Below are 26929 nucleotides of genomic sequence, written 5' to 3'. Positions count from 1 at the left end.
AAATATGTATAATAAATTTAAATTGGTATTCTATTATTGTTTAACAGTGTGATTAAAACTGTGATTGATCGCAATTAATTTTTTTATTCAAGTTAATTTGTTTTTAGTTAATCCCGTGAGTTAACTGCGATTAATTGACAGTCCTACTTTTAAGACCAGCAATTCAATAGACAAGAACATCCAAGTTAATTTCATATATTCTTTATGGACCAAATTTTTCACATCAATAATTATCCCAAAGGAGATATTTCATCCTAATCCTTTACTGCTTCTTTATTGAGACAAAAAGGACTAATGTAATGTAAGTTTCTTCACATAAAATATATGAAATTAAGCTGGAAATTTTTGTTCTACTGAAGGGCTGGAGTCAAAACATACATTTTGTTAAACTTTAAATACATCTTTGTGTTATCTGAATCAAACAATGCACAACTTATAGGCACACACAAAGCACACATGCACAATGTCACATACGCAAGCTATTGAGTTCTTCCAACTCAGTCTCTCATTGTAATGATGACTCCAAGCATTCAGTAAAGATGACAAGGATAAAACCGGCACTACTACACCATCTCAGTTATACACAACCTCTCCAGACATGCAATTTATGGCTGTTTTCTACTAAATTCAGTTACCCAAATAAATACTTATTAGGATAGCTTCTCTGTTATATTAGCATTTTACATTGCTAGTGATGCAGTTGCCGAACTATTGTGATATTGTGATTAACTTTTTTCCTTCAATTTTATAAGAGCTTTACTTCAGATACCCCTCCTCCCACCACCAAAATTTTTTTTAAAAAAATCAGAGCTTTCCATAAAATTTGTTGGCAGTTTTGTTTGCTACGATTTATTTTGATTAAGCAATTTAATCATCTCATATGTTTTTATGAATATTTCACTACCCTACCCAAATGAACTGTGAACTATATATTCTGATAGTATATAGTAAAGTAACAAATATTTAAAAGTTTTACCAATATGTAAACGTATGTATATTTACATATGTACAGTCTGATTGCCATAGATGTCTGATCCATAGTTTTCTTCTATTACATACAATGTATGTTAATTTAACATAAGATACTAATAAACCAAATGTCTGAACATTCTTAGTGCTTTTTGCCATCAAAAAAGAAAGATGGTATCTGTATCCACAGGACTGGGGAGGAAAAAAGGAATTCAAAGCAAATGATTTTCAGTGACACATGATTTCTCTACAATTAAACAGTGAGTCTAGAAGCATATTTTCCAGGCAATACTAAACAGACTCAGTATAAACCTGTCACTCATTTGCCAGATAATTAAATCCTTAGGTTGCTCATTTCACATAAAACCACAAAAAAAAAGATTTTATATGACCCCACCCTTTTCTGATGCATTTTTAAAGCAGTAACTCAAAAATCATGTAATTAAATCATTATACTAAAAGAATGGTTAAATGATTTTGATGTGCCCCTGAAACACACAATTTTACAAAAAGGGAAAAGTTCTTGGTCTACAGAACATGCACTTTTTATAAGCCACTTAACTGAAGTGAAATCTTTTCCTCATCCTGTATTTATCCTTGTTCATAAACTCATGTCTTGTTTATCCTGTTTTTCTTCAAGACTATGGACAATTGCAGAACATGTAGGATACCCCAAACAAATAAAACCTGATCGAGAGGGGATGGTGCAACTTTCCCAGTCTTTGCACACAAAGTGACTGTGTAAGGAACCCACTGGGAACCTTCCCTCCAACTCCAGCTAATTTGGAAGGATGGGAATCTAGCCAGGGCATTGTGCTGCTTAGTATGACATGAAGCCAGAAGAGGGTTCCATAATCCCATAGTACATTGGAATAGGAAGCAATATCCTGAGGTCAGAAGGCAGTAGGCCTGAGAGTGCTCCAGAACCAGCATTAGAGCAGGAGCCCCAGCCAGAGGCAACGACATGAGAGCTGGCTGCTGAAAGAAGTCTGGGCAATTTGGGCGCTGGGACAGGAAGGCTGAGAGCCAGGCAGAGTCACATCCTGTTATTGGCAGGGCATCAGCAGTAGCTGCAGCAGGAGGCTAGAGGAGAGCAGCCTGAATGCACATAGGATGGTGAAGAGAAGTTACAATTATGCTGTTAACCGTATACTCCTGTACTGGACTGCCCTTGGGGTCTGCGTTAGGAACTGATCGTCACTGGTACTATAACAAAGCAATTGTGCCCAGGATTTTAGTTTCCAGTGGCCCTCGTACAGGAACAATCCATTACTCAAAACATGAGTGTGTAAGGGAACCTACTGAAGGTGACAGCCAATAGAGCCTCTGTGCTTGGGAACGCCTACAGGCCTTGCCTCCAAGCTCATGGTACACAGATCACACTGTCAGACAGCTAGAAGGACTGCGGTACCACCACACTTTCGGCAATACCCTTCGGTGGGGTCGGCAACAATCTTCCAAATACCTCATATAAACCTTTTCTTTTCACTTCGTTTGTAATCAGCAAGTTTTACCTGTGATTTAGGTGCAGAATACTGCAGTTTTCTGATTCCAAAGGATGTAGCAAAGGATGTGTTCCATAGGTTCCTTTTTTCTTTACTTACTACTGCATCACTTGGGTTTGTGGCAAGAATAAATACCAGTTAACAGGCATTCTCACTTGGTCTATGGCTAATTTCCACAGTTTGTGCTGGACTGATTAGCTTACATATTAAGGATAGATAATTCTTCATAGATAGCTGAGCAATACAAGTGGGCATCATGATACAGTAAAAGGATCCTCTATTTACTTGCTCTATGTAGAAAGGGCAAAGATTGATGGTGAAGGCATTTGATGAGAATATGATAGGAAGAAAGGCTATATATAGAGAAGGATATTTTTTAAGTTCAGCATGTCAGAGTAAGGAGGTCATGACAGATCTCCCCATACGCTGTCCATAATTGCAGAACAAGCTGAATTTTTATCCTTACCTTTCACTTACAACGAAACTGAGAAAGATATCCCCATATCTAACAATGAAAAATTCCTCCATACCCATGGTGACTTCCTCACAACACTCATTTGAGAGAGAACTAATACTGTCCTCATTTTAGAGAGGGAAATAGACAGATGTTAAGGACCAGAAGTGCGGAGATCTGGAAACGGCCATTGACTTCATCTGCACTTATATAAGGCCATAGAGGAATTTGGTATCCTAGCCAAGATTAGCAGTCAGGAATTCCTACCCCCGAGCCCTGTGCTTAGACCACTCAGGGTATGTCTTCACTACACGCCGGATCGGCAGGCAACAATCGATCCAGGGGGGATCGATTTATTGTGTCTAGTCTAGACTAGATAAATCGACCCCCGAGCGCTCTCCCATCAACTCCTGCACTCCAGCGCTGCAAGAGGTGCGGGCAGAGTAGACGGGGGAGCCGCAGCAGTCAACTTACCGCAGTGGAGACACCACGGTAAGTCGATTTAAGTACGTCGACTTCAGCTACGTTATTCACTTAGCTGAAGTTGTGTAACGTAGATCAATCCCCCAGTATAGACGGGGCTAAGACATGCCTTTCTTCACATCTTAGATATATGGACAAAATAGTGCCAGTCTTTGAAAGCTGACTTATATGCAGTAAGCAGCTTGTGGTTACTTATTGTTTAGAAATCTTCCATGGTGTACAACGGCAACAGCATGGCTTAATCAGGAGACTTGGTTGTACATTATCAAGTTTTCAGAGTCAAATCTGTCCCAAGAGTTTAAATTTGATCATTTTTTTGGTAAAACCTGTCTATATAGCTCTATGGAAAAAATACTGAGGAACAAAGACTGGACTTTTCAAATATGTTTAAAAGGTGCCAGAAATTAATCAGGATTAACCCTCTCCTTTTATCCATGCCTTTTACTCCAAAATATCTGACTAAAGATATAAGTTCATAGCAACCTTTGAACCTACACATTAAATATATCAATCACTGCAGCCCACTATATTCAAAGGTGGTGCTACTTTTGCCTTTAATGGAACTGCACAACTAAAAGAACTATTATTTTCAAAAATAATAAAATCTCTTTTTAAAAGATTTTAAGAACATACTAAAAAACAAAGATAGACTTGTCATTGGTCATAAATTGAAGTTTACACTGCCAAGAAAGATAGCTTTAAAATTTGAAGGCCAGACTATTCAGCATAAAGAAGCTCTAGATCACTTCATACAGACAGGTGAATCTGTACTACAAACTTCTATATCGACATTTTTTTCAAATGGCATGAATACCAATGTACTAGTGTCAAACAGGGTCACCAGATAGCAAGTGTGAAAAATCAGGACTTTTTTTTCCAGGGGAAGGGGTATAGTTACATATATAAAACAAAGCCCCTAGGTATCATCGGGACATCTGGTCACCCTAATGTCAAATATCCTAATACTAAATGTGAAAAGTTGCAGTAGTCTCCATTTAAAATCAACTCTTTCAGTGCTTTAAGAAAGTCCTTGTGATATTTAGAGATGCTCATACGTGGCTCTATAGATGCAAGCTGTAGTATCTACAGTAATGTTATCAGGACATCAAAATTCTAAAGTATTGCATTAGTAAATGAAAGGTATCTCAGGACTGACAGAATATCATGCAACAGAAACATTTACAAAACTCTGACAATATTGTCCACCCTAGCACAAAATTAAACTACTGAAGTGCTGAACTGGTCATACCATTTGTTCGTCAAAGCTGTGCCAAGCCAATGATGGGCCATCTTAGCAATGACAGGACTAGCCAAATGGACCCTAGACAAAAACCAGTCTAATTCTTGGGACACCTAGTTCATCACTATGATCTTCTCTCTGCCTGTTCCAGGATATTACATGGATCAGCGTTCATGTTGCACTCCTCATCAGTACCGGCCCAAGCTGGGGAAGCTAACGATCTAGCCAGCAGACCAAACTCGGTGATTAATTCTGGTCACATGCCGCCTGAAGCATGTTGTACATATGCTAAGAAGATTATCAAGTCATGGCTGCAGCCACAGACTGGTGTTTGGTATCTTTACTCACAGGAGCGTGGGTAGCAGGTAAATTTAGACATTAGGAATGGAAATCTTGGGAAAAAACCCAGATCTTTAAGCCTTTTACTGACATTCTACTGACGGGCTTTGTGAGGTCACCATCCATCAAACTTTCCAGGGACTCTTAAGAGAAAAGTACACAAGACAAAAGAAGCCATTTGTTCAGTAATTAGGACACTAAATGGAAACATTAAACAGTAAGGCCCAGCAATTAGTGTGTCAAATAGTGTCTGGTCACTGAACAGATATAATAATCTCTCCCAAAGTTCCTAAAGCTAAAGCTGCAACCTACACAGGGTAGTATCAATAGAAACTATCATTATCATCCTATAGCGGGGTGGGCAAACTTTTTGGCCTGAGGGCGACATCGGGTTTCCGAAATTGTACGGAGGACCAGTTCGGGGAGGCTGTGCCTCCCCAAACAGCCAGGCATGGCCTGGCCCCGCCCTGTATCCGACCCCCCACACACTTTTTGCGCCCCCCCCCAGTACCCCTGCCCCATCCAACCACCCCTTCTCCCTGACTGCCCCAGGAACCCCTACCCCTGACTGCCCCCCACTGCCCCATCCAAGCCCCCTCTCTCCTTCCTGACTGCTCCCCCAGGACCCGTGTCCCCATTCAATCCCCCGTTCCCCGCCCTCTGACTGCCCCAACCCCTATCCACATCCCTGCCCTCTGACCACCACCCTGAACTCCCCTGCCCTCTATCCAACCCCCTCTGCTCCCTGCCCCCTTACTGCGCTGCCTGGAGCACCAGTGGCTGGTTGCACTACAGCCGTGCTGCTCAAAGCACCAGAGCAGGCAGCCGTGCCGCCCGCCTGGAGCCAGCCATGCCACTGCGCAGCACAGAGTACCGGGTCAGGCCGTAGCTCTGCAGCTGCGCTGCCCGGCAAGAGCTCGCAGCCCCGCTGCCCAGAGCATTGCGCCAGCAGCACAGTGAGCTGAGGCTACGGGGGAGTAGGAACAGCAGGGGAGGGCCAGAGGCTAGCCTCCCAGGCCAGGAGCTGAGGGGCCAGGCAGGAGGGTCCCGCAGGCCGGATGTGGCCCGCGGACCGTAGTTTGCCCACCTCTGTCCCATAGCCTAGAATTTTTTTTAAAAAAACCTATCAGATGCATTTAGAAGTAGAACAACTGGCTTACACATTGCATGATTCTTCAGACAGAACATTGTTTTTAATGCTATATTCCATTACACTTTTCTGCATGCAAATAAAGGTATTGCACAGATACTTTGTTTTTATAAAGCACCTTTCATCTAAAAGTCTCAAAGTTGTTGACACATCTTATAGATTAATCATCACAATGGGAATTGGTAGGTACTGATTATAACCTTTTTATAGATGGATAAAGCAAGGCACAGAGAACTTAAGGTATTTGATATAGTCACACAATGAAAAAGTGGCATTGCCAGTCAGAGAACCCCAAAGTCCCAAATCCTAGACCCCTACTCTGTTCAAAGAGCCTTCCTTTTATGACTAATTTATGGCATGACTGAGCACTAAAAATCTTTAAAGGCATTCTAAAACACCTTCTGAATCACTTTACATTAGACATTCTAGAAGAAAAATTACATTTATTTTAAAATACAGATAGGAAGTCTGGTGAGTCTATTTTCCAAGGAAAAACAAAAACAAAGAACTTAAAACCAAGTATAATGAAGACAAACACATATGCTTTCTTCACTAGCCACATGGCCAAAAATTTAGCAGGGGATTTAATTACTACCATTTCAGGGTGAGTGATAAGTTACAATGCTGAAGCAGGACATGCCAGTGGATGGTTTGTTACTGAAGGAAAAAAAAGTTTCTTTTGTTTGCAAAGGGTTTTCTTGTGAAACCACAAATATGGCAACTCTTCCCACCTCCCCCAAACAAACCCAAAAAATAAACTGCAAGACAGCACTCTCTCGACTCAAAGACATACTTTGCTTTATCACCTATTCAGGTGTAAAGGTCAGAGGTATTCTCTGGCTAACAAAGATAACACAGTTACTGACAGAATTTATATATAATAATAATGCAAGTTTAAAGATCAACAGTCAATTATTTATATATTCCAGAGAACACAGTCATGATAGCTTCCTCATTATAAAAAACAAAAAATTCTGAGAAGCTATGACCTGATTGGGAACTCACTTTGCTTTGCTTTTTAACTGGTTACATAACCAAAATTACCTTTTGCGTGATTTTGTTGGTTTGGGGTTTTTTGTTGTTGGGGTGGAAGAGGGAAAGAACGGAAATTACAATCATTTTACTTGGATCTGTCGTCATGTTCAAAAGCTATTGCAAACCTTAAAATTATCACTGAAAACTTACCTTCCCAGCATTGCTGGGGTTCATAGAAATGTACATAACACCAAGAGTTACCCATCTGCTACCAGGGAGTAAATCAGAGCCAGAGGGCAGGGGTTAGCAGATGTATTATCTATGGCTTTCTAAATGACAAAGAAGTTCTATTCATCTCACTAAATGGTAACACAACCCCACGGTCCAACCTCACTTTAGTTAGAGAGACAACATTTCACCCTCAGAATCTCCTGAGGATGACAAGCACTCCTAAATGGTGCATTCCACATATAACTACACTTTCCCCCCATCCCCTCAAAAGAAAAGAATCAAAGCTTTCCAGAGCAGAGATAGATTAACTCTCACCCTTTTATCTACTTTGATTTGCATTTAGAACAGCATTTACTAGGCTGTAAACAGACAGCATGGTTGAGTGATTTATCCATTGCTGCAAATAAAGTGAGCACAATAGCAATAAGTCTTTTCAGCAATTCGATAGTTCATTGGAGCAGCAGTAGCAGCTATCTTGGCCACTTATCTTCCACTGAAAGCTTTACAAAGATTAACAGTGGATTTGTAAAAGCCTTACTTATTACTGTAGCATAGTTTACCATTTCATACTGACCAAAAAAACAGTGGGTTTTTAAAGTCAGCTTTAAGTTGTTAATTATTATTATTCATTTGTGTTGTGGTAGTGCATAGGGTCCAAGTCACATTTTGGGTAGACAAAGAGATGGTCCCTGCCCCAACAAGTTTACATTCTAAGATGACAGACAATAGGTGGATAAAACAAACAGATAGGGAAAAGCCCAAGGGGATTATTATTTTTTACATCAGAGTTTTCCAGCTACTAGGGACATACCGAGCAAAGGATAGGAACAGCCTTTACTGTGAGAAATGAGATAAGGCAATTATAATATCTATTAGAAATGAAAGTATGAGCCAATCACATTTAGTCAAGGCTTTATCTATTTCGTATGAGGTTAGCCTAGAACCGATCCTAATACGTCCCTTAATTTGCACATAGTATCTCCATTTTAAGCTCCGCTCTGTTGGTTTAGAAAGATATCCTTTGTTTACAATATACTTTATTCATACTGTAATAAACCCCTTCACCGGGCAGAATGACTATATCAAGAAAGGTTTCAGAGTAGCAGCCGTGTTAGTCTGTATCCGCAAAAAGAAAAGGAGTACTCATGGCACCTTACCACGAGTACTCCTTTTCTTATATCAAGAAGAACCTTTTGACCATGGTGCAGGCTGTAGGAGTCATAAAAGTATACATACTTATAAGATTTTAATTGTATAGGGTAAATTGGAGTATAGTAAAATCTTAATCTGAAACAATGTAAGACAAACATATAGTAAAGAACAGAATATGCACACCAGCTCACTCACTCTGGCTTTAGGATATTTAATATGGCCTATGTCCAAAAAGCAAAAATACCATGTGCAAAACTGAAAGGGCCCATTAAAGCAATAAGATTTTGCCTCAGGAGGCAAAGGTTTGAGTTACATTAGCTGATTCTTACAGGAAGCAAGAACAACTGTTTACACATGTAACAAGACCAGGTATGTTTCTGAACTAGACATCTCACCCTCCAATAATCTTAAATATGGATTACAATAACATACTTTTAAACCACCAAAAATAGAAATAAACAGAAAACATTGATTATATAAACATTTAAAAGAAACAGCAAGCTCCTTATTGGTTATTTTACAGAAACCATTTTCCATAGCAAGGAACACAAATTAGGTTAATATATCAGAATTCTGTTCTAATTTATATTGGTATAAATCCAAAGAAACTCCATTGACTTCAGGAAGTTACTCTGAATTTACATTGGGGTAACAGAGACAAATTTAACTTCAACTTTCACATATGAATATAATTAGTCAAAATTCTCTCTGCCTTTGCAGCCATTTATCCTCAGGGAAATCAGTGAGACTGCACAGGTATAAATGAAAACAAAATCTGACAATTTTTCCTTCATGTCTGAGTGTGCCAGCGGTGAGAAAGTTCACCAGAATAAAAGACCTGTGTATCTAATACCATCCACAGTTAGAAAAATCTCATCAGTATAAATATTTTTAATAGCCATGAACAAATTGTATTTGAAGGTAATTTAAAGTGCTCATCCAAACCTTTTAAAGACCTACAGAGTTATTTCTGGTTAGCAAGAAAGGCGAATGAGCTAATGGAAAACTAATCTGCTTATAACTACTTTTTAAAAAGTCTTACCTTTACTTGGAATTTATCTTACTAAAATGGGAAAGTGTCACTAAGAAGCAAGATATCTCAGTATGAATTTTATTATTCTGCTTTAAATCTAAACTGAATGGCTTCTCTCTCAGTCAGGGGCAGGCAATGTAAAAGTCTTTAACTGGCCTCCCGAAGAGGGAAAAGCCTGTTTCTAAAGTGTCACACTGTTCCAGGAGAAAATTAAAGTGAACTGCTTGAACGCCATACACCTATCACCTGCATTCTCTCTTTTGTGCAGGAGATTTAAAATAAATAAATAAACTCTGTCAGCAATCTTTCTGAGGATTATATTCCCTTGCCAAACAGTAATGCCTATCCCTGAAGCTGTGGTATCGCCCTGCAGCTTTACAGGCATCATTGTGCTCGTGCATACCTAGTCTTTTGGGTTTAATGTGTTCAAGAAAATACAGATTGTGAGATTGGATGTCAGGTTCACAATAGCAGCCCCTCCCATACCAGGTGATCTCAAAACACTAAGAAGAATGTTATCGGTATAATTATTACTATTTGCTGATTACAGCACTGTCACAAAGCGCAATGGATTTATGCCTGTCTTCGGGGGGCCCAGTAAAGACGTTTAGCATCTCAGCTATCTTCTCAACTATGTTCAAATAACTTTCCACTGAGCAGCCTCTGGAATGTTCTTAGCATTCTTTAGAGAAGGGCATTTGCTATAAGACAACCCATTTCTTTTTTGATGGGTACCAGAGTTTGTATTCTTAAATGGAAAAAACTACCAGTTATTCCCATTTTCAACACAAATTTCCACATATAATTACGCAGGAAACATCAAGCACCAAACTTAGTAGTGAAAATGATAGTTGGAGAGGGAAAGACAATGGGAACAGAAGAAGCCTATGTCTTTAAATTTGCATAAATGTGGCAACACATATTCTATTAAGAGTAATGTAGTTTTCATACTCTAGACGCGCAGAGATTCCATTTATTATAGCCCAGGCTAGTAGCGCAGGTATTGTTAAGGGTACCTCAAACTTCCCATTATGAAACCCCGTTTTCAATTGCTCACAAAAGTTTGCCAAAGTTTAATAATTTGGGCTGAAATGTTAAATCCTAGGTATCTGTCTCTGGCTGAATTGTTCTGGAAGTTTTCAGCCAAAGCAGTTTAGCCACCTATGAGAAAAGTTCTAGTGAAAAATACATTGTTTTGGCCACATTAAATTCTGGCAAACTTTTGTTTCAAAAGCTCTAGTTCTCCTGTGCTTTGGAGCAGGGACTTGAAATTTGGCAGGTCCCTATGCGTTGGGGATGCGCATTTTCCCATCCCTGTGAAAATCTGCCCAGATCTGGCCAAGTTAAAAGCCTTTGAAAAATTGCAGTTGCACGCACTCAGTAGAAATGTCTTAGATTTTACCAGCAAAAGGGGAACTGAGTCAGAGAGTCTAGAAGGGTGAGACTAGGACTTGGTGGTACTTGGATGAGAATCCTGAGGAGTGGAGACTGGCTAGGTAAGAAATGTAGGACTGGAAGGGACCTCAATACGTCATTTAGTCCAGTCCCCTGCACTGAGGCAGGAATAGGTATTATCTAGACAATCCCTGACAGGCGTTTGTCTAACCTGTTCTTAAAAACCTCCAGTGATGGAGATTCCACAACTTCCCTAGGCAATTTGTTCCAGTGCTTATCTTACACTTAGGAAGTTTTTCCTAATGTCTAGCCTAAACCTTCCTTGCTGCAATTTAAAGGCCATTCCTTCTTGTCCTGTCCTCATTGGTTAAAGAGAACAATTTATCCTCCTCCTCTTTTGTAATAACCTTTTATATACTTGAAGACTATCATCATGTCCCTCCTCAGTCTTCTCCAGACTAAACAAACCCAGTTTTTTCAATCCTCCATCATAGGTCATGTGTTTTAAACCTTTAATCATTTTTGTTGATCTCCTCTGGACTTTCTCCAGTTGGTCCACATCTTTCCCTGAAATGTGGTACCCAGAACTAAACACAATACTCCAGATGAGGATTTATCAGTGCTGAGTAGAATGGAAGAATTACTTCTTGTGTCTTACAACTCCTGCTAATACATCCCAGAAATACATTTGCTTTTCTTGCAACAATATTACATTATTGACTGATATTTAATTTGTGATCCATAATAACCCAGATACTTTTCTGCAGTACTTCTTCCTAGGTAGTCATTGTACATTTTGTATTTGTGCAATTGATTGTTCCTTCCTAAGTGTAATACTTTGCATTTGTCATTATTCAATTTTATCCTAGTTATTTCAGGCCATTTCTCTGTTTTGTCAAGATCATTTTGAATTCTAATCCTGTCCTCCAAAGCGTTTGCAACCCCGCCCAGCATGGTATCATCCACAAACTTCACAAGTATACTCTCTATGCCATTATCTAAGTCACTGATGAAGACACTGAACAGACCCAGACCCAGAACAAATCCTTGCGGGACCCTACTCGATACACCCTGACAGCTTTATCATGAAACATTGATAACTACTTTGAGTACACTTTTGTAACCAGTTGTGCCCCCACCTCATAGTAGGTTCATGTAGGCTATATTTCTCTAGTTTATTTATAAGAAGGTCATGTGACAATATCAAAAGCCTTACTGAAGTCAAGATGTATCACATCTACCATTTCCTCCCTATCCACAAGGCTTGTTACTAGGGCTGTCAATTAATCGCAGTTAATTCACGCAATTAACTCACAAAAATTTATCAAGATTAAAAGAGTTAATCTGTGAAATTATCACTATCTGTGAAACCCACTGGAAAAGTGTCATGTCCCCCTTTAGAGCTGGTCCACACAGAGGATGGTAACCTACTATTGCTACCAATTACTCTGTTAGCTCCTGGATCTAAAGCTCCAACCCTACTGATGACTCATGCTGATGGCAACATGATGCCACATGATAGAACTTCTGTTTTTTCAGTTTACTAGAAAATTGGCCACAAAAAATGATGTTAAAAGGTTATTAATATTGCAAAATCAGAATCAAATCCTAGGAAATGCCAGAATTAAGGTGGTCTGTGCAACCTTAATTTGACCCTCTTGTGCCTATGCGTTACGATACAGTATTTAATTACATACAGTATATAATACTATTTTTCCCTCCGGACCCTTGTCTTATTCAGGGCACAGAATGGATCTGCTGGGGATTAATTAGGATTGTGTAGTGAAGGAGACAGCTGCATGTAGAATCCTTGCTTCAGTTGTTGCAGAAGCTGGAGGAGGTGTAGCAACTACTGTATCATAATGCATATGCATAAGAGTGTCAAATTTAGGCTGCTCAGGCCACTTCAATTCTGCCATCTGCTAACTCTTTAGTGCTTGAGTTTGCAACCTTAATAATGGTCCAAGCATAGTTTTGTGTGCATGTGTGCATAATAATAAAGTCACACTGCACCTAGCACAATGGGGTTCTGTCTTCTAGCTATCATCACAATATAAATGTTTATGAATAAGTCATTAGTAGCAACTTGTAGAACAACAAAACCATCACATTTTTCAGTTTTCCAAATATTTTCAGAGCACTAGTTAATCATGATGAGTGAATTTCTGTTTGTCTTATGTATTTTTTTTCCACTGAACCAAGTTTTGAGAAATTACATTTAAAAATTACATTTTTGCTTTTCTGCTTCCCTGCGTTGTAAGGACTCACTGCAGACCTATGTTGCAGACACTGAAGCCTTGCTGTGGACCAGTGTGCCTGCTCTAAAAGTGAGGCAAGCAGAAAGCCCAGCTAATCTGGTTTGGTATCACTAGTTTCCCAAAGTAGGCTTCAAGCTGTACTACTCAAAATTATAATTACCCCATAAGTGTCACCTGATTAAACATACCCAACAGCAGAAAAAAAGCTTGTTCTAACCCTATTGCTATGTCTGTCCTCTGTATATCCCATGCCTAAGAATCACAAAGTCATTCCTCAAAACAATAATGATTCAACTACATTTCTAGACAACATACAAAACAGTTTCCTTGAGTAGTCTTTGTTTTTAAAAGTGTGCCCTACCGAAAGAGGATCACGTAGTGAAAACCCTGTGCTAACTCCGGTCATTCATTAACTGTCTAAATACTTCTGCATACAAATTTGCAAGAAAGCTGGGGAACCTCAGCAAGCCTCTAATATCAGTTAAAAATCACAACAGCCATTTGCTATGAAAGAACTTTTTGCCTCTGTCCAACAGTTTGGTGCTGTTAGCATCAAGACCACCCTGCTTTTTGAAGACTAAAGTAATGCTACCAAAATTCCATATTTAAATAATTGACACCCCCGCCCCAAAGTGAAATTTTACTTTTCTCACCCACCTATCATCTCTCCAACTTGAGAATGCTAACTGCAACTTTCTTAAATGCTGTAAAAAACAACAGGGGCAGAGAGGGATACTGCCGGAAATATTACACTCGTCAGTCTTATCCCATGTCTAGCCATCCCCGTGTTCTTATGTGGAACTTCAGCCAGCCAGTGTTAACCATTTTCATAGCTCTAAGCTGGTCTTATTTTTCATTTTAGTTTACAGCCCAGAGTCAATCTTTTGAGATGTAACCCACCAATATTTTTATGTATTTCTTTTCAGGAACAGAATCACAGCTACATTAGGGATGGTTACCTATTAGAAAGGTCCTCAGAAACATATTTCACTGGCAAAGCATACATAGTTTCACATGACAGATTCATACAGTGCAGTCACATGCAAGAGAGTCAAACTTTCACAGCTCTGTGTCTGGCACACATATTTCAAAAAGTTTTGGAAACAAAGTTTGGGAAAGAGTTTCCTTTAAGCATATTTCCATCTCATATTAGAGAATACAGAGTTTCAGAATTTGATGAAATCCCCACTATTTCATATATTGACATGAAAGAACAGACTGAATTTGTACTCACACCACTATCTTTGAGCCATCAGTCTCCTATTTTCAAACAGATAAACTGGAAAATGTTTCTGTTTTCTCCCCTCCTCCTCCCACAATTGTATAGCCCTTTAATCTGTCCATATTCTGGTATCTTTTTTTCCTAGGCCACCCAATTCAGTGTACTTTCTACCTGTCCAAATAGGGTCCCCCTCCCACCCTCCTGCTCCTTTTTACTCCCCTTGCTTCCCCACTAACCTGTGCTCCAGTTTCTCCTTTATTTCTTACTCTGCTCCTTCTGTATTTTCTTTCATTTCCTTCTCTGTTTTTTTGTTCTGTGATTTACTCTTATTTCCCTCCAACTTTGCACTGGTTAGTTTGTCCACCTTTCCTAACACCTTCCTCCCTCCAGTTATATCTTCATAACCCAGACTTCACACACTCTGATTGTTGTCCTTTGCCTCTTCCTTAGCTTTTCTTTCCTCCTTCTCTCCCTGTTTCCTGACAAAGGACCAAATCCCGACACGTATTTATGTGGTAGTATGCATTAGCTGTTTCTCCTCAAGTCAACTGGCTCGAAACTTGTATGGGCCACTTATGGAAGGCCACGGCTAAGAGGCTCATTGCTTCACTGTGTGGCTAGGAGCCAATGAACTCAGAGTTTGGAATGCTCATACAAATAAGCAAATCTTCAAGGATTCTGCCCTTTTTTCTCTTTGTGATGCTTGGGCTATTAGGTAAATTCGTATGGCATCACTGAGGTCCTGTGGATGGGGGAAAAAAGGGGATCAGGGACAGGGTCATGTACAGTGGGTTAAAAACCCAAACACTACATACACAGTGAGGGATATGGGGTCCCACTCTTGTCCAATGATCCTTATTACTTGGAAAGAGATTTCTTTGCTACGATGGGACCCTATCCTTTAAAGCTAAACCAAAAATTCCCTTGCCTAGTATTTTGACTTTCAATTAATCTGCCACAAAGCTGTGAAGACTTTTTTTAATAAGATGTTCTAAATGCTTTAACAGTTTCACAAATGCTCTCCTGAAGAGCAAGTTACAGCACTTCCATAATTTCAAGATGATTTGTCTCGTTTACTCAGCATTTGATGATACTTAAGCTGTTTCTAGCAGGGATTTATTGGCCATTCTAAATTTAATTGGATAATTTATTTCAAGATTATCTTTATTTTAGATTCCAGTACTTAGTGTTGTATAATTTATTGTATGTGTCTGTATAAACATGTGCAGAGAGGAATAGGGGGGTAAAAGTGAAGAGTAGGCCAGGTTTACTGGATCAATCCTGTATATACTGAATAATGACTGTACACAGAATGACTTGTTTTAACATTGTATTACAATCTTGCTTTAAACCCTTCCAAAAATGAAATCTGAATAACTGATATTAGTGTAATCCCATCAGTCATAGAAAATACTGTAATTCTGCCGGAAAAGACTTGTGTGTGTTTTTTTTTTTAAAGACATGCATTGGTATTATCAAAGCCACAGTAATCATTTTCCCCCTTCACTCTTCTAAATCCTTTTGCTTTTTGTCAGTAACAGACCACCTTTTCTTTTCCAGATTAGTAATGTATTTAACACATATAGCTGCCTAAAGCTACATACTATAAAGTTACCAGACTAGACATTCACCTCCTATGAAATCATCCTGTTGTTGTAGTAAACCTATACACACAGGGCAGGAGGTCAAAGAAACGTAGGAGTCATTTTAATAAGTAGGTAATGTGTGCAGGTACAATAGTGATGGACATGGTATAAGAACCTAGACAGAATTACATACAGAGCCCTAAAAGGCAGGCCACTGTGATCCTTTCCCTATAGCTGAAAAGTGACAGCGGAGCATTTTTTTTTTGGCTGGGGACCTGGCGAAATCTTTTTGAAGTTGTTGGGTGTAACAGTCACCTTTAAGCTCCTTTATAGAATAGATAGCTGAAACAATAATTGTTTCTGCCCAAAATATGGGCCACAGGCTGGAGGAGAAGCTGAGCCATACGGGCCAAAGGGTCTGATACAAAAATGCGGGGATGGGAGATTGACTGAACAGTAGCTGCACATTTGTGTGTGCATGCACAAAATAGAAATGCCACAGAAAAGACAGGAAAGGCAGCAAAAAGGCAAGGACAGCCAGAGAAAGATTTGTAATGTGATCCTGAGAAAAAGCTGAGAGCTTTTGTGTAAAGTGTTGTCTGGAAAGAGGCTTGGAACTGTGAACAAAGATACTGCCTCCTGTTGTCTATGATTCTTACTGTGCTCAGGGAAACAGGACTTCATGTACATTCTTTGTAAATCAACAGGATAGCATCAAAGAACTACAGGACTCCACCACCAGTTTTTCTTCCTAATGGAAACAACCCATAAGACCCTGAATATATTGGCTAACCACTTGGGTTACAAGGGGTAAAAATATTAAATACTAAGGGTTTTTTGTTGTTTTTATTACTAATTAATTAAAATGAGCATCAATTTATGTTAACCTACCAAAGAAGCTACGAATGCTAGCAGGAATTATGGTGTTGTATGTGTTCATTTATAAAGAAGAGGAGCTCTGTACAAGCTCAAAAACTTGTCTCTCTCACCAACGGAAGCTGGTCCAATAAAAGATACTACCTTGTCCCCACCCTTCATTCCCTGTTGTCTCTTGAATACCTTGGGACCAACACAGGTACAACAACATTGCATCCATTTATAAAAGCATTGTAGTAAGTTTATATGCAGCTCCTGGCAAGTTGCCAGTGCTGCCTACAGTACTGCAAAGTTTAAGTGCCCCGGTTAGAAGATTACATATTTTATGGGTCCTTTTCTGTGTGCATCTCCCTTGTAGAACTCTCATGTGATACAATTTACCAAATTAGGCAGTTCTAACCAAGCCTCCTACCTTTACAATGCTCTTTAAATCCTGCACATATGTCCTCTCGGTCTCCAGAATTTCTTGGACAACTCTGTCAACATACAGGAGCTTTGGACTTGTGGGCTCTGTGACCAGGGACATGGCACAGTTTTTGTTTGTTCCCTTAGATTCAGCTTTCCTTGGCATATTTGGCCTTTTTTCAGGGCTTTCCTTGGTGTTCTGTTGCTCTGTGGGGTTATATCTTTGTAACTCGTTGCTGGAAAATCGCTGGGCTGGAATCAGCTCTAGTTTTATGGCCCCTGCTTCCTTATCCTGGTTAAACAAACCCAAATGGCTGTTTGAAACTAAGGTCATTCTGCTGCCAAAGGAACAGTGGCTATCCCTGGAGGAGACAGAGGAGGATGTGGAACTAAAGCTGACAGGGCGGTCGCTGTCTGACAGTTCCATGGTATTTATTCCACAGTAGCGAGGTCTGTTCCCCCTGCACACATCTTCCTTTGTTGATCTGGGGCCAGGACCCTCGGTCACAGCCGGTAAGACATCGAGAGGCAAATGGTAATCATCTGAAAAATAAGGAAGTGTTTCACAGTTACAATATCTCATAATACAAATTAGCCAACAGTCATCTAAAACCACGTACACACAAAACAAACGCAAATCTGTTTTTCCACAGACGGCTGAAACAGAAGGCTTTGGAAGGCTCAGTGGTGGTCACTGTAATACAATCTAATGCCTTTCACCACTAGGTCAATGTGGCTAATCATTATAGTCATCCAACAGTAGTTTGGTGGCCTGCGAGAAAACAATTTGGTGGTCCAATTAGGCAAGAAAATGCAGTTTCCACAAAATCAAAAATTTCCCACAGGAAGAATCTTGATTTTGGTGAAAACTGAATTTTCCATTAGGAAAATTTAAATGAAATATTTCAGTTTGGGTCAGTTCGACTCAAATAGAATATTTAGTTTTGTTGATCTGACCCCAAACTTTTAATTTGTAATCAGTTCAATAAAACATTAAGCTGTTTTTGCCTATCAGTGCATTGGGCCTCCATTCTTTCCTATGGACTGAGTTCTCTGGAGGACATCATCATTGATAATGCAATACAAATTTCCCTCCGGCCTAGCTCTGTGCGGTGCATGATGTGAGAGAGTCAGACTGGCCAGGGAGCCTCGCCCATTGGAGGGAGCCTCGCCCATTGGGTCTCAAACTACGAATTCCCATGAGGAAATGCACTGAGAAGAAAATGCAGTATAACATAAAAGTGGCTCAAAATTAAGTGTTTCATGTCATTTCAACAAATCAAAACAAATTTTTGGAATGTTTAATTTTGGGGGGGAATGTTTAATTGTTTTGATCAAAAATATTGAAACAATTAATTTCTGAATCAATTTTTTTTAGAATTTCCATTTCAGTAAAGTTTTTGAAACTTCACATTTTCATTCCAATTTCGGATGAAAACAAATGCTGAAATGTCCAAATTTCCCATGGGATGGACATGCTGAATTTCACTCTGCCCTAGACTTAATTCAATGGGTAGCTGTCCACAGTTGAGAAACCAAGCTGTCTGTCTCAGTAGAGAAGCCAAGAAATGAATGAGCTTGTGAACTGAAACTTCCTACTCTTGTAACTGGCCCCTCCAGGTCAGAATTGAGGCATATTGGTGGTATGGGAAACTCGCACTGCCATGACTTATGCTACACTTGGTCTGTGGATAGCCAGAACCTCATTCTCCAGAGAATGCAAGACTGACAACTTTTGCAAACAAGCAGCAAACTCTTTTAAAAATACATAAATAAAAGTGGGTTTCTCTGTCTTGTCTATAATATATTCTGCCCTCTGATGCATATGTGTACATCAACATTGATGGGTACTGTCAAGTATGTATCAGAGGACACAATTTGGCCATTAGAGGCTTAAATTGATTGTCCTCATTTACACTGGCTTAACACCATGCCCTGTTTTATGCTTGTAAGGAAGAGAAGGACCAGATCTTAAGACTATGCTACCTTCTACCTTTCCCTTTCTTCTTCTTGCATGTAACATTTTCTTGAATAAGCTCGGATAGCAAGTGCAAACTCCAAAAGGAACAATATAACGGAAATATATTTTTTGCAGCAAAATATTGAAACTGAAGTTTATTTTTCCCCAAGTTGGCAGCAAAAATGTTCACATCCTTATTGATTTTGATAAGAAAAAAAGTATGCATTTTTGTTATCAGTGTGAAATCACCTTACAAGTTAAGTTAGAAATTAGAGGCTAGCAGTGCAGAGTTAGAGGCTCTTGAAAACTGCACAGGATAAATAAGGTAACGGGGATACCCTTACACTAACTTATCATAAAATATATTACTAAAGTACATGACAAAGATCACATAATTAGTTGCATTTGGTTGGAACATAAAAGGTTCCTGTTTCATTCAATTACTTCATACTCCATCTTCCTGTTTCACTGATATGTTGTCTGGTTTTAGATAACATGAAGGTATTACTAAGTAATGTTTGCTCCACAAATATTTGTGTGATCATTAATATAAAAAAAACAATAATTTGGGTCAGTAAAATTGAAGTTCTAAGAAATGTTAATAGAAGTTTTTCAAATAAATATATTTACAGACACAAGGTATAAGTAAAATTTAGCATGGCCTTTTAAACCTTCCATAATGTTCTCCTTGCTTGCTTTACAACAGTTTAATGGCCTATGAAACAACAAGGATTAGTTGCAGTAGTTAAAATGCACTTCCTCTTAAAAGCCTACAGAAGCATGACCTTGGCAAACACAACAGAGTTCAGGGCACCTGTATATAGGACACATTTGACGAAGGATCATCTGTTTTCATAAAAGTCATTAAAGGTAAACATGCAGCACCATGTAAAAGTATGCTACTGAATGGTACACGAAGTACACCAGGCAAACCATTTACCCCCTTAAAGATCTTGTTCTGTTTTATCCTTCTTCCTGCTCCCCTGAAACTAGTTTTTTCCTTAATTAAAATTCTTAGTACTTTTACAGTCATGTGTAACTCTGCAGTTTGGCTTCACAGCAGCTTATGAGAAACTTTTTTTTTTTTTTTTAAAGTCAATAGGTAAGTGATCCTACAGATTCACCTCTCAAAACTTCATGCTGAACCCATAAAAAACTCAACGGTTCTGCATGATCTCAATGCAAGAACTACAAGTCACCCCAGGTTGTTTAAAATGGGTTCAGATTCTACAAAAATTTTGTGAATCTCAGCAAAATTGTATGACATGCTTGATTGGCGTTCTGAGCTTAAAACAAAACCAGAAAGCAGATTTGTTTCCAGTGTTTTTGTTTTATATTACAAACATTTTGCACAGCTACAATTGTTTTTAAGTTTTGCTTAATATAAGCCTAGAGACTAGCCCGAATAAAAACTGGATCTGAATGCCACTGAACTTCTGTTCTACCTATAGGTTCTTCTAACAGCCCCCATCACCATCATATCTGACTTTTCCGCAAGTTATCCCCACAAAACCGTTGTGAGGTGGGAAAGTATTATCCCCATTTTACAGATGGGGAAATAAGGAACAGATAGATTAACATATTTGTCCAAGGGCACATGAACAATCTGTTGGAAAAGCCCAAGAACTGAATGCACTCCAGAAGCATAACTACAAGCCCATTCTTCCTCCCTTGGTGAAGTTCAGATTTCTGCTTTCGGTTTTTGAGCCCATCTCCATTGTAAATCTCTCTTCAATAGATTGCCCAAATTGTCTACTGCCTGACTGGCAAAATAATCTCAAAGGTGTTAACAATGGAAAAAATCACCATCCCTGTCAAGGTTCCTCCCCCACTCTGAACTCTAGGGTACAGATGTGGGGACCTGCATGAAAACCCTCCTAAGCTTATCTTTACCAGCTTAGGTCAAAACTTCCCCAAGGTACAAAATATTACCCCCGTTATCCTTGGAATGGCCGCTACCACCACCAAACTAATACTGGTTACTGGGGAAGAGCTGTTTGGACGCGTCCTTCCCCCCAAAATACTTCCCAAAACCTTGCACCCCACTTCCTGGACAAGGTTTGGTAAAAAGCCTCACCAATTTGTCTAGGTGACTACAGACCCAGACCCTTGGATCTTAAGAACAATGAACAATCCTCCCAACACTTGCACCCCCCCTTTCCTGGGAAATGTTGGATAAAAAGCCTCACCAATTTGCATAGGTGACCACAAACCCAAACCCTTGGATCTGAGAACAATGAAAAAGCATTCAGTGTTTTACAAGAAGACTTTTAATAAAAAAATAGAAGTAAATAGAAATAAAGAAATCCCCCCTGTAAAATCAGGATGGTAGATATCTTACAGGGTAATTAGATTCAAAAACATAGAGAACCCCTCTAGGCAAAACCTTAAGTTACAAAAAAGATACACAGACAGAAATAGTTATTCTATTCAGCACAATTCTTTTCTCAGCCATTTAAAGAAATCATAATCTAACACATACCTAGCTAGATTACTTACTAAAAGTTCTAAGACTCCATTCCTGTTCTGTCCCTGGCCAAGATGACTACAGACAGACCCTTTGTTACTCTCCCTCCTCCCAGCTTTTGAAAGTATCTTGTCTCCTCATTGGTCATTTTGGTCAGGTGCCAGCGAGGTTACCTTTAGCTTCTTAACCCTTTACAGGTGAGAGGAGCTTTCCCCTGGCCAGGAGGGATTTCAAAGGGGTTTACCCTTCCCTTTATATTTATGACACGCCCCCCAAATCTCAGCTAGGGTGAAACACTGGCTGGGATTTCTTCCTGGAGCTCTAGGAAAACAGAGTTAATAAGACACATGCATCTCTAAATATACTACCAAGTACATAAAGACTGACAATATTTTCCACATCTCAAGGACGATTTTAACCAGTTGATTCTGGGAAACTTTCACGGGAGAGTGCATCAGCCACTTTGTTAGAAGCTCCTGAGATGTGTTGGATGTCGAAATCAAAATCTTGGAGAGCTAAACTCCACCGAAGAAGTTTTTTGTTAGTTTCTTTGACGGTGTGAAGCCACTTTAGTGCAGCATGGTCGGTTTGCAGGTGGAAACGCCGTCCCCAAACATATGGGCGTAGCTTTTCCAGAGCGTAGACAATGGCATAACATTCTTTTTCAGTGACTGACCAGTTGCTTTCCCTCTCAGACAGTTTTTTGCTGAGAAACACTACAGGGTGGAATTCTTGATCAGGTCCTTTCTGCATTAAAACTGCTCCCACACCACGCTCGGATGCATCTGTGGTTACTAGGAACGGTTTGTCAAAGTCTGGGGCCCTTAGTACAGGGTCAGACATGAGTGTCGCTTTAAGCTTGTTGAAGGCCTTCTGACACTTTCCGGTCCACTGAACAGCATTTGGCTGTTTCTTTTTGGTTAGGTCTGTCAGTGGGGCAGCGATTTGGCTGTAGTGCGGTACAAATCGTCTGTAATAACCGGCCAAGCCTAAGAAGGATTGAACCTGTTTCTTTGACTTTGGGACAGGCCACTTTTGGATAGCATCCACTTTGGCCTGTAGGGGGCTGATAGTTCCTTGACCCACCTGGTGTCCAAGGTAAGTCACTCTGTTTAGGCCTATTTGACACTTCTTAGCCTTAACAGTTAGTCCTGCCTCCCTTATGCGCTCAAGGACTTTTTGTAGATGTTCCAGGTGGTCTGCCCAGGAATCCGAAAATATGGCCACATCGTCAAGGTAGGCGACTGCATATTCTCCTAATCCCGCTAGGAGACCATCTACAAGTCTTTGGAAAGTGGCGGGTGCATTTCGCAGCCCGAAAGGGAGTACATTAAATTCATACAGCCCGAGATGTGTGATGAAGGCTGACCTTTCCTTGGCAGATTCATCTAGCGGTACCTGCCAGTACCCCTTGGTTAAGTCCAAGGTAGAGATGAACTGGGCCCTTCCCAGTTTCTCTAATAGTTCATCTGTGCGTGGCATGGGATAGTTGTCTGGGCGAGTTACAGCATTTAGCTTACGGTAGTCCACGCAAAAACCTATTTCCCCATCTGGTTTGGGAACTAGAACCACTGGAGATGCCCATGCACTTTCAGAGGGGCGGATTACACCCATCTGTAACATATCCTGGATCTCCCGTTCTATAGCAGTTTTAGCTTGAGGAGACACCCGGTAAGGTTGGACCCTAATTGGGTGAGCATTACCTGTGTCAATGGAGTGGTATGCCCGTTCAGTCAGTCCTGGGGTGGCTGAGAACGTTGGCGCGTAGCTAGTGCACAGCTCCTGGATCTGCTGTCGCTGCATACGCCCAAGGGTCATGGAGAGGTTCACCTCTTCCACACCACCAGCACATTTCCCTTCGTAGTAGACACCTTCAGGCCACTCAGCGTCGTCTCCTCCCTGGGCTGTAAACTGACAAACCTTTAATTCTCTGGATCGATTAGAAGAGCTGAGAGGCGGTGGGTTGCTCCGTGCCGCCGTCCAAGCTCTCTGGAGGCTTTCATCTGCTTCCTGTTCGGTCTGGAACTGTTCCCTTGATGCTGGAGACATCAGTTCCTCATGGGATTGTGGACCTAGGCTTGGTCCCTCTGGAAGCGATATAGGGGATGGAGCTGTTTCTGTTGACTGTGAACCGCTCTCCGCTGGTGCACTATGTTGGGATTCAGGCTCCGGCTGAGCCTCTTGTGTAGGGTTATCGGCTGCTGCCAGTTCAGGTTCGGTGGGGCCCTCTGGTGTTGAGGTTGCAAGTACTGGATTCAGTGCTGACACGGGGTCTGGTGTTGGTTGTTTGGCTGGTTCCGGTTCTGGGACTGGTTCCGTCTGGGTCTCTGGGACTGGATCCACTACTGCTGTTGCAGACATTGGCCTGGGGTCCAGGTCCATCACCTCTGACTGGGTCCTGATAGAAGTTTCCGGAACAGAGCTAGGCCTCACGGCTTGTTTAGCCTGGCTGCGGGTGACCATTCCCACCCTCTTGGCCTGCTTCACATGATTGGCCAAGTCTTCCCCCAACAGCATGGGGATGGGATAATCATCATAGACTGCAAAAGTCCACATTCCTGACCAGCCCTTGTACTGGACAGGCAACTTGGCTGTAGGCAAATTGAAAGAGTTGGACTTGAAGGGTTGAATCGTCACTTGGATCTCTGGGATGATTAAATTGGGGTCCACTAAGGAAGCATGGATAGCTGACACTTGTGCTCCGGTGTCCCTCCACGCGGTGACCTTCTTCCCACCCACACTCACAGTTTCCCTCCGCTCCAAGGGTATCTGGGAGGTATCTGGGCCTGTGGACCTCTGGTGTGATTCCGGTGCAATGAACTGTAATCTGTTGGGGTTCTTGGGGCAGTTGGCCTTTACATGCCCCAGCTCGTTACACTTAAAACATCGTCCAGCTGACGGGTCACTGGGGCGAGGAGGGTTGCTGGAGAACGGGGTGGTGGGACGATAAGGGGTCTGGAGGGTTCTTTGGGAGGTAGGTGGGGCTTTGGGCGGCCCCCGGTAATAGGGTGTGGTCTGGGGTGGTCCCTTCTGGTCTCCGCTCCAACTGCGACCAGTTTTCTTCTTCTCTGCCACCTCCACCCATCTGGCTCCAATCTCTCCTGCCTCAATTACAGTTTTGGGTTTCCCATCTAGGATGTATCTTTCTATTTCCTCAGGAACACCCTCTAAGAATTGTTCCATTTGCATTAGGAAGGGCAAATTTACTGGAGATTCAACACTTGCTCCTGATATCCAGGCATCCCAATGTTTTACAATGTGGTAGGCATGTCGGGTAAATGACATGTCTGGTTTCCACCTTAGGGCTCTGAACCTCCGACGAGACTGCTCGGGTGTTATCCCCATTCTGACTCTCGCCTTGGATTTAAACAGTTCATACTTGTTCATGTGTTCTTTAGGCATTTCAGCTGCCACCTCAGCTAAGGGTCCACTGAGCTGCGGCCTCAGCTCTACCATGTATTGGTCAGTAGAGATGTTGTACCCAAGGCAGGCCCTTTCGAAGTTTTCTAAGAAGGCCTCAGTATCATCACCTGCCTTGTAGGTGGGGAACTTTCTGGGATGGGAAGTGGTACCTGGAGAAGGATTGCTAGGGTTTGTTGGTATATTCTGCTGGGCCTTTATCCTCTCCATCTCCTCCACATGCTTCCTCTCTTTTTCCTTCTCCTCCTCCTTCAGCCGCATGAGTTCTATCTGTCTTTCATGTTCCCTTTGTTTTTCCTCAGCCTGAAATTTGGCTAATTCCAGCTGTAGTCGAGCTGAGGATTTGGCCATTCTAACCTCTCTGTTTTTAACTAACTTTACACCCGAGGTTTAGAAATAAACAAACAAAACTTGGCTGTAAAATTTTGCTGTGCTGGAATAGAATACCTATTCTCTGATAGTGATTGTCAGCCTACAGAAAAAGACAATTCCCTTGTCTCTGCTCTGGGCCCAAATTAAAGCAAAAAACCTCCAACTACTTGGAAACCTGCTTACCCAGCCCAAAGAAGAAAAAAAATTTCTTTTCAAACCTGTGCTCCTTGTAAAACAAAAAAAAAAAAAAATCAAAATCCTAAAAAAAACCTGCCACTTTTGTCTCCAGGCAAATGGGTAGAGCACACACCCCCTATTTACTTTTAGGAAGAAAAAAAAAAAAAACCTCTGGGTTGGAAGACTGTGAATTTCCCTGCAGGAGTTAAGTACCCTGCCTCCAGGCAAGAAAACCTGCAATTCACAAGATAATCCCCTTTTGTCTCTGCTTGGCCACAAAGCAGAGAGAAACCAAGCTGCTTTCAGTTTCAAAGCTGCCTTCTGGACTTCCTAAAAATTCCTTTTTAAAATCTGTATTTCTAGTTCAAAAAATCTCAACTGGATCTCAAAATGATTTCAGGTTAATCCCACCACTGTGCCACCATGTCAAGGTTCCTCCCCCACTCTGAACTCTAGGGTACAGATGTGGGGACCTGCATGAAAACCCTCCTAAGCTTATCTTTATCAGCTTAGGTCAAAACTTCCCCAAGGTACAAAATATTACCCCCGTTATCCTTGGAATGGCCGCTACCACCACCAAACTAATACTGGTTACTGGGGAAGAGCTGTTTGGACGCGTCCTTCCCCCCAAAATACTTCCCAAAACCTTGCACCCCACTTCCTGGACAAGGTTTGGTAAAAAGCCTCACCAATTTGTCTAGGTGACTACAGACCCAGACCCTTGGATCTTAAGAACAATGAACAATCCTCCCAACACTTGCACCCCCCCTTTCCTGGGAAATGTTGGATAAAAAGCCTCACCAATTTGCATAGGTGACCACAAACCCAAACCCTTGGATCTGAGAACAATGAAAAAGCATTCAGTGTTTTACAAGAAGACTTTTAATAAAAAAATAGAAGTAAATAGAAATAAAGAAATCCCCCCTGTAAAATCAGGATGGTAGATATCTTACAGGGTAATTAGATTCAAAAACATAGAGAACCCCTCTAGGCAAAACCTTAAGTTACAAAAAAGATACACAGACAGAAATAGTTATTCTATTCAGCACAATTCTTTTCTCAGCCATTTAAAGAAATCATAATCTAACACATACCTAGCTAGATTACTTACTAAAAGTTCTAAGACTCCATTCCTGTTCTGTCCCTGGCCAAGATGACTACAGACAGACCCTTTGTTACTCTCCCTCCTCCCAGCTTTTGAAAGTATCTTGTCTCCTCATTGGTCATTTTGGTCAGGTGCCAGCGAGGTTACCTTTAGCT

The 26929-nt window shown here is 40.8% G+C and overlaps 1 protein-coding gene across 3 annotated transcripts in view; it reads right to left on the bottom strand.

The window, feature by feature from the left end:
• The window catches only part of PLEKHG1 (pleckstrin homology and RhoGEF domain containing G1), a 216936-nt gene that overhangs the window by 61822 nt on the left and 128185 nt on the right, over positions 1-26929 (bottom strand). For all 3 annotated transcript variants that reach the window (XM_084625153.1, XM_084625154.1, XM_084625155.1), the window contains one exon: positions 17281-17816. In XM_084625153.1, the coding sequence (XP_084481279.1) occupies positions 17281-17816 (536 nt within the window). The remainder of the gene's footprint in view (positions 1-17280; positions 17817-26929) is intronic.

This window comes from Lepidochelys olivacea, assembly GCF_965140295.1.
Source record: "Lepidochelys olivacea isolate rLepOli2 genome assembly, chromosome: 3".
NCBI classification, from domain to species: domain Eukaryota; kingdom Metazoa; phylum Chordata; order Testudines; family Cheloniidae; genus Lepidochelys; species Lepidochelys olivacea.
This window is presented reverse-complemented; position numbering and strand designations above follow the sequence as displayed.